The sequence below is a fragment of the Cavia porcellus genome, unplaced genomic scaffold (genome assembly GCF_034190915.1).
Source record: "Cavia porcellus strain 051 isolate PalLab524CR breed Dunkin Hartley unplaced genomic scaffold, mCavPor4.1 scaffold_23, whole genome shotgun sequence".
Classification (NCBI taxonomy): Eukaryota; Metazoa; Chordata; class Mammalia; order Rodentia; family Caviidae; genus Cavia; species Cavia porcellus.
In genome coordinates, this window is record NW_026947506.1 from 56,947,424 (window position 1) to 56,959,828 (window position 12,405).

General features: G+C 43.0%; 1 protein-coding gene across 3 annotated transcripts in view; it reads right to left on the reverse strand.

Moving 5' to 3' along the window:
• Window positions 1-12,405, reverse strand: part of Galnt17 (polypeptide N-acetylgalactosaminyltransferase 17) — a 461,519-nt gene that overhangs the window by 373,443 nt on the left and 75,671 nt on the right. Inside the window, exon 2 of one of the 3 annotated variants that reach the window (XM_063234479.1) lies at window positions 4,548-4,610. The exons of the other annotated variants lie outside the window; for them this stretch is intronic. Within the exon in view, the coding sequence (XP_063090549.1) occupies window positions 4,548-4,610 (63 nt within the window). The remainder of the gene's footprint in view (window positions 1-4,547; window positions 4,611-12,405) is intronic. 3 annotated transcript variants of the gene reach the window in all.

Consider the following 12,405-nt stretch of genomic DNA (forward strand, 5'->3'; position numbering starts at 1 on the left):
TTCCAAGTATTCTTAAAACTCACTATGGGACCCCCAACTGGACAAGCTGGGACCTCCAACATCCACACTTGGTTCTACACTGCTGCAGATCCATCTCTAGCTCCCCCTGCCCCACAGACTGCAAAGGACCTGGAGTATTTCCCAAGGCCATTGAAGAGGCACTGACAGTGAGCACAGTTACTTTCTTGAAGCCAATGTTAAGGCTAAATGCATAAATACTAGCAGAGACATACAGTGCAGAAGCCTTATAAAAACCATATCAAAGCTACAGCTTTTACAGGGTAAATTATATTGACAAGTCGTTTCTGCTTTTCACTGCTACTTTTTCCCCCTTTGAAGAATGGGCAGTAGAACCACTGGCTATGTTGGGAAAAACACTCATCTTTGGAGAAGAAAAATTCATTAGCTAATCCACCCATTTGGAGAATTTATTTCCAAGGCTGAACTTTGGGGAGGTTTTATAATGGATGTCCTGACTAATGGGAAGCATGAATCTGTTCCAGGTGGTTAATTACTTTTTATCATTCCTTTTAATAATAGTTAAGAATAATATGACAAGTGGCATGAAAAATGAAGATGCAGAATGAATTCAAGTATCCTACACCTACTTCCCAAAAAAGAACAGGTTGAAGTTGTATACACTTAAAATACTAGATTTTAAAACTAGTGGAGGTTACACATTAAGAACTGCATAAAAGAAATTAATTTCTGTGTTAATCAAACAATGTTTGCAGAAGTGGCATGCAGGGGCCACTCTACTATCCAGCAGGGCTGCTGCAAAGAGGAAACCCCACAGAGTGGAGGGGGTGCTTGAAGAGGGTACTTGAAAAGAAATTCACCCGCTCCTACTCAAAAGGCTTCATGGGCCCTGTGATGGACATCTATACCCCTAATACAGGGTGACAGGACCCTGGCATCCTGGTTACTCTCATCTCCCTAAAACCACCCATAACACTTAGCCGTGAAGTCTACTGACTAACACACAGTCACATGTGCTGCTCAAGGTCCACCATACACAGATGTCATCAAGTCTCCAGGCCAGCCACTATGTCTTTACCGGCACTGTCCCGCCAACTGCCATCCCTTTCCAGGCTCCGTCACCTGAAAACATCCTAATCAACCTTTAAATGTCCACAGGGGAAAGAACGTTTTTCCTTCCCTCTCATTCCCTAGGGGAGGATCTCACTTCTTCCCCTTCGCCCACATGTGTTTACCCCCTTGGACTTGAACTGCATGCATGACATTTGCGTGTCTGTCCTAGGAAACTACAAACAGCTTCAGGGTAGGCAGATGCTAACAGATTTTACCCTGCCTTGAGGCTCCCCAAACAGCTCCATTCTTGGCACGAGACCATTAAATATTTAGTTGCATGGGTGAGTGAAATGGACAGGAATCCATTGACAAATCACACCACTTGAACACTGTGTGATTCTCCCCACTCTCTGACATCGCCTCTCACAGCTGATGTTGGCAGTGAATGAAACCCTTTCTTGGCAGAAGGCCATTGATATATGTGCTCTCTTTGGGAAGCTCTGGTTTTAAACCAGAATCAAACTCTCAGATGGGCAACAGGATGAAAGCAGTGGTGGCCGAATCACATTGCTGATTCCTGTTTCCAGCTGGCTGGGTGACCTGGAGGAGTAAGGACTCTGTGCTTTGGTTACCTCCTTTATATGCTCTAAAGTGGGTGTCAGAACTCACAGGGCTCAGGGAAGAACACACAAGTCACAGCCTCTTATCCAAAACCACAGTCCTATTTTCAGAACCAAAATGCTGGGGGTTTTAGAAAGGTGGTATCTAATCTTTACATAAATCTAACACTTACTGTAACCCCAGCACTCAGAAGGCTGAAGCATGAGAATCGCTGTGAATTCCAGACCAGCCTGGGCTACAAAGTGAGCTCAAGGCCAGCCTGAACTGCACAGTGAGACCCTGTCTCAAACCACAACAACAACAAAAGACCTAACTAACACTTTCTGATGAATCTGGGTGACTGCCCTAAATTAACATGTGAATACTTTTGTAGTGACATCTAAACAGTGTCACACTAAATGGTATAAATAAATACCATGAATAGGCTTGGATAACACAGATTTCTGTTGCCATAGCAAAATGACTGAGAAAATTAATTTATTTATTAATTTATTTAAATTAATTTGGACTGGCAAGTTCCAGTCCAAGACCAGGTTGTCCCATCTATTTTGGAGCCTCAACATGGCCAGATCATGTGGTGGGACAAACCATTCACATCATGAGTCAGGGAGGAAAACAGAGAGAGGCCTGGGCCAAGCTCCCATTATCACCTTGAAGAGACAATGGCCTAAGGATCACCCGCTAAGCTCCGCCTCTAAAAGGTCCATGGCATCTCCAAATACCAGCACCTTGGGGATCAAATCTTAAACACATTCAACATACAAACTATAGCACATCTTATATTTTTTTAGGATTAAGTTTTGACATCTTTTTTGTAAATTTCAGAATCGCAGCCAAAATATTTTGAAGCTATGCTATAATCTCTGAGATGCTGATTCTTAATGAGCTAAAAACAGGAAAAAGATTATTACGGGGTTAGGATCTAAGAAGTCCCCCAGAAGTCTCCTGGATTTGGAGGTAGAAACTACTTGGAAGGAGGTAGAAACAATGGGGGTCAAGACATGGGAGCATGCATTCTCATCCCTGACTCCTTCCTTGTCTCTTTGCTTCCTGATCAACACAGGGTAAGCAGCTATTTCTCCTCCATGCCCTTCCATCATGGCATATCTGACTTGGATACCACAGCTGACCATGGATACCACAGCACCTTCTAGTTGGGACTAATCATAGGCGGTGGCTGAACCATGCAGCTGACATGTGCCCAGGAAGGGACTGTACTCAGGCTAAGGTACAGGTTTAATGAAACATGGGCTGGTCACAGGGGAAAGAGCTTTAAATATATTCGCAAGGAGAGGAAGGTTGGTAACACAAACACAAGCCAACAACTGCACAGAGCAGAACTGACAATGTCCCGAGTTTGTCTTCAGTTACCATACAAGGTGAAAACACTGACAGTCTAACATAGATCCAACAAGATAAAAAGAAATGATCAGAAAGATTACTGACATATGGCTGCCATTAACAGTAACACCTTAACAATATATTATGTTTGCACGATAAGCAAGCACTAGAGGACAAGATGACATTTTTAAATGAAACATACAGAAATGGAAGAAAAATCTCTGCAGTATTGTCAGCCACATTTAACACTGACTGAGATACAATCCCAGTAGCTTCCAAACTTCCCCCAAACTAAATGACAAACATTTGGATTCTCTTTCAAGATTCCCTACTTAATAGCAAGAGATCAGAAGACACACTGGAGAAATGGTTATGCTTTCTAACTGCAGCAAACATAGCTGAATTATTACACAGAAAACAATTTGGCAAGAAATTAAACGCATTTCTTTGTCAGCAAATACCTTTAGAAAACATGGGTAATGATTTGAAGAGAGAAACTTGAAAAAGATTCACGCAGCATCCTCTCTGTGCTCAGGGATGGAGGGTTTTAGCATTTCTGCTGGTGGCTTTTTGCTAGATTCAGTCTTCAGGATGTACTTCACAAAGTGCTATTTTTGTGAGTCAATTAACAAAAGATTTACAGTAGATTTACATTCTGAATTAAATGACTTCTCAAATGAAAACCTTGTTCCAGGGGGAAACTGTGTAGTGTCGCTCTTGATGGAATGGCTGTTTTGCTTGAAATAAAAACAGGGTTTCAGGGCAAGGTTACAATGATGACAGCAAAGTGAAATTCATTCATTCCATTTTTCCTGGCAAGTTACTCTCGCAAAGGGCATGAACGGCTCCAGGATATCCATCATAAAAACACAGATATTTAAAATGTAGCCAGAATTCTGCAAAATATCTTTAATAAAATGGGCAGTGACCTAAATCTGCAAATACCCAGGAATGTGTCTGTTCACTCTCTGTCAAAGAACCTATGAGGTGCATATATGAAAATAAATTACATGACATTTTTTTAAAGACAGAAATGGGATGACCTGTTCTCAGAAGATAGGTACCCATCAAGAGTCTGTGGTACCCAGCAGATAGTAGACGGGGAAAAATGTGTTTAATTTGTTCCCGCCAGGTAAAAATGACATTTTAACGATGAAGGACACAGTAATGCTTTCCAAAAACAAAACAAAAACAAAAACAACAACAAAAACCTGCACTATTGGAGAGACATTTTGCAAACAGATGTTTGGAAACATTTCCATGATTAATGATTTGTGGCTATAATTTGATTTATAAAAACTCAGATTCACACACTTGAAACACTTGGAAACAAATTTTTCCAGCCTTTAACTTTAAAACATGCTCCAAATGAAATTTCAGCAGGTTTTAAACCCATTTGTTAAAAATATTGAAACATAGTACCTCTCAGCTCGTTTGTAAGAGCAACTTACTGGCATCATGAGAAATGGAAATTCACTAGCTGGATTTTACCAAAAACTTTTGCATAATACATACACAGGATTGAAAAATGAGAATTATAATTTAGGACGCACCACCAACTTTGAACTTCTTCTGCTTACATCTGCATATCCTTTGGGGGGTCTCCTTTGCAGTCACTGAAAGCAAAAATTACTGAAGTAAAACCAGACATATGAATTATTGTATCACAATATATTAAATCAACATTTTAAGAGAGTAACACATACGTACTAACACTGCCTTCACTGAAAACATGACTAGTAATGACATTTTAATGAGAACAAAGAGTGTCTGTGCTATTAAAGAGTATAATGAAAGCTATTTTTTAACATGGCTTATTTCATCTTTTTCTCCTCATACTTTTAAATACAATCAACCCGTAAGTCTTGTATATATCCACAAATAAACAGCACTGGTGTAGGATATTCAAAAATCTTCACAAATAGTGGCATGCAACCAAAAAACAGGGGTGAGATGATACACCTGTAAAATGGGGAGATCATGCACATATCTTACAAAGTTGAGGAGCAAAAAAGTAAGTACGAAAATGCTTTTTAAATGAAGGACAGGGTCTTCAAGAAGGACATGGCATTGGACACACCACAGGAGGGCGTACGTTTAACCCATGTAAGGAAGAAGTTCTACAGCAGATGCTGTTATTCTAAGACAGAGCCTAAGAACGCGTTAAAATAGGCCCTGGGCTGGGAATACCAGCTCTAAGTTCTGCTCACCATAATGCGTGGCCTTCCCGGCACTGATTCAACTTCTATTGTTTTTCTTATGACTCTATTACACAAGTGTTATAATGATGATGGTGATTAGCAGCTTCTGTTTACTGAATCCTGACTAAATGGCAGACCCAAAGGAAACATCCATTACTGCTGATTCTCACAACAGATCTAGAAAAAGCCAGCAGAGCAGGAAGGAAGGAAGGACTCAGTATGGGGAGGTAGCTAAGACTGTCACCTGCAGCCAGACCACATGGATTGGAAGCCCAACTCTGCTCCCCATGACCCATCTATGACAGGTCATTTACATACTTTGCCTCTCTATAAATGCCATTTTCATAGTGGGTGGAAACAACTGAGTGTCTGAGGTATAGACAGGCTAAGAACAGAGGCTAGGGAGAAGTGACTTTGATATCATGGAATATTATTATACCCACTGTTAAGGTTTAGATCTGAAATAAGACTTCTGGTCTCATGTGTCCAAAGATGTAGCCTTTAGAAATTGATTGAATCAGGACATAGTTTCACAAACAGATTAGTCCCCTGCGAGATCACAATTTGATGGCATTATTGGAGGTGAGGAAAACCCTGCAGGTGATACCTAGTTAAAGGGAACAAGTCATGGGGCATGACTCTGAGGGTTACATAGTGTCCCAGCTCCCTTCCTTTCTGGCTCTTTCACTCTCATTTTGCTTCCTAGAAACCATGAGTTGAGCAGCTTGTTCCACCACGCCCTTCCCCTATGATACCAGGCTCCATAGCCATACAGCCCGCTAACCATGAACTGAACCTTCTGAGAGCATGAGCCAAAATCAACCTTTCTTCCTTTAAATTGATTTAGATCAGGTATTTTGTCACAGCAACAAAAAAACTAACACATTCATTTTAAAGACAGAAAAAATGAAGTAATTCAATAACAAAGCTAGGATTTGACTTTTAGGAACATTGCAATAATAATGAAATATCCAACAAAGAAAATTGCTCTCTCCTGTTTCTTTCTCAGGAATCCATCAACCATTCTCATTTTCTTATTTTCTCTTCCAGCTCCTTTCCATATATACATATTCTATCTACAAATTGTGGAACAGATGAAATTCTCTATTTATTTTCACTATATCACAAAAGCCAAATATTTATGCATGATTCTACATGGTATTTTTGTGAATGCATAATAGATGATTGAGTCAATATATCACAATTTAAATGACTGCTCAATTTCTATTAGTCTTTTAGGCAGCTTCTAAATTCTTAGTATTAAAGGTAATGAAGGAATCAACATCCTCATGAATGTGGTACTTTTTCTCTTTTCAAATTGATTTTTCTGGGATAAACCCCCAAAAGACAGATTACTAGCTCATGAGTATGAAACAGTTTTATGGCTCATGGTACGTGCTTCCAAATGGTTTTTCAAATGTGTAATTCTGGTCGTATAAGGTCGCCAGGTAGCTGGATGCTTTTAGGTCTAGGTAAAATCTCAACCACATTGACCAGAAGGACACATATATCTGGGCAAAAACATTTGAATTTTCATAATTTATGCTAACCCCTCACATTCACCATAAATTTCTCTTGTTCATAATACATTATCTTTGAGCCCTTAAAAAAATTCCCACTTCTGGAAGCTAATGTGAAATAGGAATTTACTTACAGACTTCACTTTAATTATCTCTAGTCCCTGACCATCAGAGAACCACAATATCTATCAGCTTGGTGTCTAGTATACCCAGAACTGTTAACCTCCAGAGGCTCACAAGTAGAGCTGGGGTGTAGCGCAATAGTCAAAAGTTGACCCAGCATGTGCAAAGCCCTAGGTTTGCTTGTCAACCAAGTCACACACATACACGGTAGAACAGAGACCAGAAGTAGAAATTGCACACAAGGCTGAATATGTGTGTGCGTGCGTGTGCGTGTGCATGTGTCCCTGATGTCTCCGCTCTTTCATGACAGCATAGCATTTCTCCAACTGCACCTGCACCCCTGCATCCACTGGGGCTTTCCACTGTTCTGCCTGTGTTCTCCTCTCCAAACACCCCAAGGCCAGTGGATATGCTTGGAATGCCACAGAGTCTGTGGTCTACTCCATATCTGTCCCCTTCTCATACCCGTGGGTGACAGTCAGTATAAAGTGAAAATGGCAACTGTAGCCTGCCTCCCCCAAATCAAGATATTTTTAAAAATAGTCTATCTTTTTAGCACACATTCTTACCACAGCCCCCACAGAATCATCCCATTTGATACTTATCATATACAGGGATGGAAAAACCCACAGGTTTTGGTCAAACCATTGTTCAGGGATGACAAAGAAGCTACGGAAAAAGTGGGTGGGAGACATGAGTGAGTGGATGCTAAAGAATTAGGATATAATTATTGAACCGTTTGTTATCTATGAGCCAATAAAAAGCACAAATACCACAGGGCATTTGACAAAGTGTCTGGGATGTGGGCATGCGACACAGATTAATTGCTTTTCCTTGAACTATCCTTTATCCTTTGGTCCTTCCCAAAGGACCAGTAGTTATTTAGCTGCCTTTTAATCCAAGTCTTAGGAATGCTAGGGATCCAGTCACTGGCTGTATTCAGGAACAGAATGTACATGTCGCCTTCTTTTATTCCTCATCACCAGCCTATGAAATCAGCATTTTTATCACCTTATTTACAGGTGGAAATAAAGGAGTTGGGTGACCTGGTGTCTTAGTTACTTTCCTTGTCACTGAGACACAATACATGATGCCCACAAATTAAAAGGAGGATAGATTTATTTTGGATCACAGTTTGTAGAGCTTTCTGTCCATGGTCCACTGACTACAATACAGGGTGGGGGAAGAGAATCTGCTTTCCTCATGGTAAGGAGGAAACAGAGATTAAAGAAAGGAACCAGGGTGCAGATGTACCCTGCCAGGTCACACCCCCAGTAACCCACCTCTTCCAACAAGCCCCATCACCTAAGAGCACAATTAGCTATAAATCTGTCTGTGTGTATCACACACCCATGATCTAACCACCTCACAAAGCCCTGCCTATGGTCACACAAGGGTCTGGGGGGAACCTAGATAGAAACCATAACCCTTGCTCAAGGCCACACAGATAGTAAAGGGCAGAGCACAGACTCAATTTAGATCTCTGTTGATCCCAGAGACCCAGCTCCTGACCATCAGCTCTTTGTCTCGCTTGGAAGAATTGGTCCCAGAAGAATGCAAGATCCAGGACACCAAAAGACACAATGTGAGAATTCAACCCTAGGAATCACTGACATGCCTTGATGCTCAAGCAAAGTCTGTACCCCATGGCAGGCTCTCTCTATGATGACAGCAAACCCCAGAGGTATATCAGCACAAGGAGAGAGCCATTAAGGATGTACTGACCCACAGCCTTTCAGTCAACATCTGTACAGCTAGGGGCGCTGTGCAGTGAGCAGGAATTGGTATCAAGGCAGTGAGACTCTCAAGCCTTCAAAAGTAGCTGCTCCTCTCCAGCCATCTGAGTCCTTCCCCTCCTGAAGAAGGCACAACAAACACTCCCAGGAGCCCTGCACCTCCTCCTCTCTTCCTCAGATCTCAGTTTAATTTCCTGAATCAGTCACCCACATCTCACCACTTCACCCCACTACAATCTGGCTCCCACAAACCCTTATTCCTGTCAACAACACCATGACCTCTGAATCATCCAATTCAACAAAATGTCTTGGTCTTTACATGAATGGGCATTGTTCATTTTGTCTGAGTTTGGACACCCTGCACTATCCCTTTCTGAAAAATCTGCCTCCCAATGTAGTTTTTAGAAGGAAAGTAAGGATAAGATAGAATAATGCGGAAGGACAAAAACTTCTGCTTACTACAAAGATCTTTGGCACAGTTAAGCCTATTGGAAATGGCTAAGAGCATAATGTGTACAATCAGATGGGCCAAGGAAGAGCATCCGAGTCTGAAGTCAGTGGAGGGTAGGCTGGAGAGGCGATCTGGAATATTCTTTCCAACTCGACGATGCTACTGGCCTCTGTGTTCAAGACCACAGCCTGCAGCAAGAAGGCAGAGTCAGCTATGGTCAGGCTCCTGTCTTTATTTGGGGAGGTGGTAACCTGCTCAACCTTAAGATTGAGTGAACACTGAGTTTACCTTCTAAGCAAAGTCTAGTAATAGGCACCCAGGATGCTCATTCTGCTGTTTGTGACAGAGACCCAAAATGCTGCTGGCTTAAATAAGGCAAGTAGAAGTTATATGTTGGGGGGAGGCAACTGGGGATTAAACTCAGGGCCTTCACTTGGAATCACATCCCCAGCACTTCCACCACCCCCCACTTTTTTTATTTTGAGAAAATGTCTTGTTAAGTGACTCAGTTGCTGGGGCTAGGCTCGAACTGGTGGTCCTCCTGACCCAGCCTCCCAGAGTGCTGGGTTATAGGCCTATGCCTCCATGCCCAGCTTCATGTGGCAGTCTTACTTAGCAAATTCCCAGAAGCCAGTGTTAGTCAGTTTTTGTCAGAGTGAAAAATAACTGAGACAGTGGACTTATAAAGAGGAGAGGTTTATTTTGGCTCAAGATTTCAGAGGTGAAGTCTGTGGTCACTTAGCCCTACTGCTTTGGGACCTATAGTGAGGCAGCACATTATACCCTGATTGTGCGACATAAAAAGTTATAGTCAGGATGCAAAACAAGAGAGGAAGAAGAATGGGCTGTGACCCCACAATGCCTTTCAAGGATGTCATCTTCCCGCTGTTTGAACAAAATATCCAACATCTACAACTCAGAGGAGGAGACGTGCATTTTGGCTCCTGGTTATAGAGAATTCAGTCCATAGTTGCTGGCTCCAAGGCAGGAAGGGTCTGACTGCTCACATCATGGAGATCAGGAAGCAGAGAGAGAAGGTAAGGCACGGGAGACCTTCCAGGTCCTAGGCTCAGGGAACAGAACCCACCTCCTAACAACAAACGCAGCTCTGAACTCTTCAGTGGACCAACCCAGTCATTTCCCATATACATGAGGTTTTGGGGGTACCACACAATGACCTAAGTCCTCCCAACAGGCCTCTAAAGGCCCCATTTTCCACTGGTGTCATGGGCTGGGGGCCATGCCTTTAACACACAGGCCTTCAGGGGATACTTTTCCATACTAGGGCAGGCCTCTCTCTCCCGAGATCATATTCTGCCTTTTGGTTAAGCTGGATCCCAACTGCATTTGGGTTCCAGTCAATGGAAAGAGGGAGAGAATGACCTCCTTGCCTTTAACAGGGAGATTACAAATGCACTCAGCATTTCTGTTCACTAGTTCACATTCCAGGAAATGCAGCCCTGTCCTGAGTGACCAGGTGCACAGTGCAGAGTCTGTCTCTAGGGAAAACAGGGGAGAGGGGAATCTCAGCGGTAGAGATAGCTGACAAATCCTTGTCACAAAGCAAGGAAAGATAAAAGGAAGAGGACTCTGTCCCCACAGAGCTTAGCCCCATTGGATCACTTAGCCAAACCAAGGGAAGAGAGAAAAGATGAAAGATGAGCGGGCAAAGAATCAGCCAGGGGTGTCAGTCTCTGGCCACGTTTAAGTTTTGGAATATGCTAAGTCTGTTGGCAAAATGGGCCCCTTCCAAAGAACTCACAGAGAACACCATCACTGCCACAGAGAGCTGACAGCCAAGGAGACAGACTGCATGGATCTCCACGCCACTAGAAAGTGGCTCTGATAGCTGCGATTCTGTCTTACCTAAATACGACTCACAGTTGTCCTGGTCACACTGAGGTGGCTGGAACAGCATGTGGATTTGTCTCTGTTTCAGTCTCCTCCCTGGGCTGTGCGATAGCTACTCGATAATGATCCAAAAGAGTCAAGTGTGCTTCAAACACTTCATCCTCTAAGGAGAAAAGGTTACTTTTGTGCACCCAGGAGCCATTCTTTCATTTCAATATGTCCAAGATTTCTAGAAATACTCAACCTTAAGAAAACCGAGTTCCAACATCCAGCCAGTCTGACGTAATCTAGGCCAGACGACAGCTTATTTTTAATAAGCTCTGCAAATAACCACCTCCTCTACTCTAGAGTCACTTATCACTTTGTTCTTGGAGAGCAATCATGCTAAAGCCCTTTTTTCCAGCGACGCTCAGCATTTCCTAAGTGGATGGCTTAAATTTCAAAGTGTGAGCTGCGAACGTTATTTTTAAACCTGTTTCCAGAGCCTCATCACCTGTCCCAGCTTGTCTATGTCCCAGCTCGAGTCTTGAGGTGAAACCTCTTCTGGGATCCGCTTTTCTGAGCTGCTAACCAACAGGCAGCTCTGTCCTGTAGAGCAAAGACCAGGGACTATGATATCGCTGGGCCTTCGTAGTGCTACTTCATATAAGGGCTTCTGTGCACGGGAGGGAATGAACTTCTATATTTATTATCTTCTGCTGCGTAAGTTATTCCAATTCAATAGGTAGAATAGTATTTATTACCCTTTTCTAAGAATCAGAGATCTGGGCAGAGTGTGGCTTGCAACTGAGCTGTAGCTAGGACATAGTCACCAGTGAAGGCTGAGCTTGGAGTTAAAGGGGTGGCACTGGCTTTCAGCTCTGTGCATGGAGCAGCTGCCAGGCTGGCATACTTGCCACACAGGATTCTCCACGGGAATACACCATGGTGTGGCAGCTGTGTTCTCCTGGGTGAGTGGGGTGAGAAAGACAGGAAGATAAAACACACTCAAGATGGAAGCCACGGTCTCTTCGTGTCCTAGTTTCTGTAGTGTCCCATGTCACCACCAACATAATGTATTCAGCATAGTGTGTCAAGTCCCACCCACACTCAAGAGGAGAAAATTAATCAAGGCACGAAAGCAGGAGCTCACCTCCCAGGCTGCCACCACAATGTCCTGTGATGAGACAGGCAGCCTTTGCAGAGAGAGGCTTTGTTTCATCACCTTGTTGAGGGCAAAAACAAACACAGAATCCAAGAGATTCACAGGGCTGGATGAGCTGTAGTCCCCAGCTTTTAATATCTAACCCACCAATAGAACAAACAAACTATAACTATATGCAACTGTTAAAAGCTTCTGAAACAGCCTGCCCACTCCCCACTCCTCATACTCCCTGCCCCATCCTACACTCAGTCACCCGCCTGCTTGCAATATGTTATGGTTTATAGCCAAAAGTCCCCCAAAGCCTCCTGAACTCAGAAGTGGGGTCATGGGAGGTGACTGGACTACAGAGGTGCTGCCGCTGAACGTGCTGCTAGGGGCTGAAATC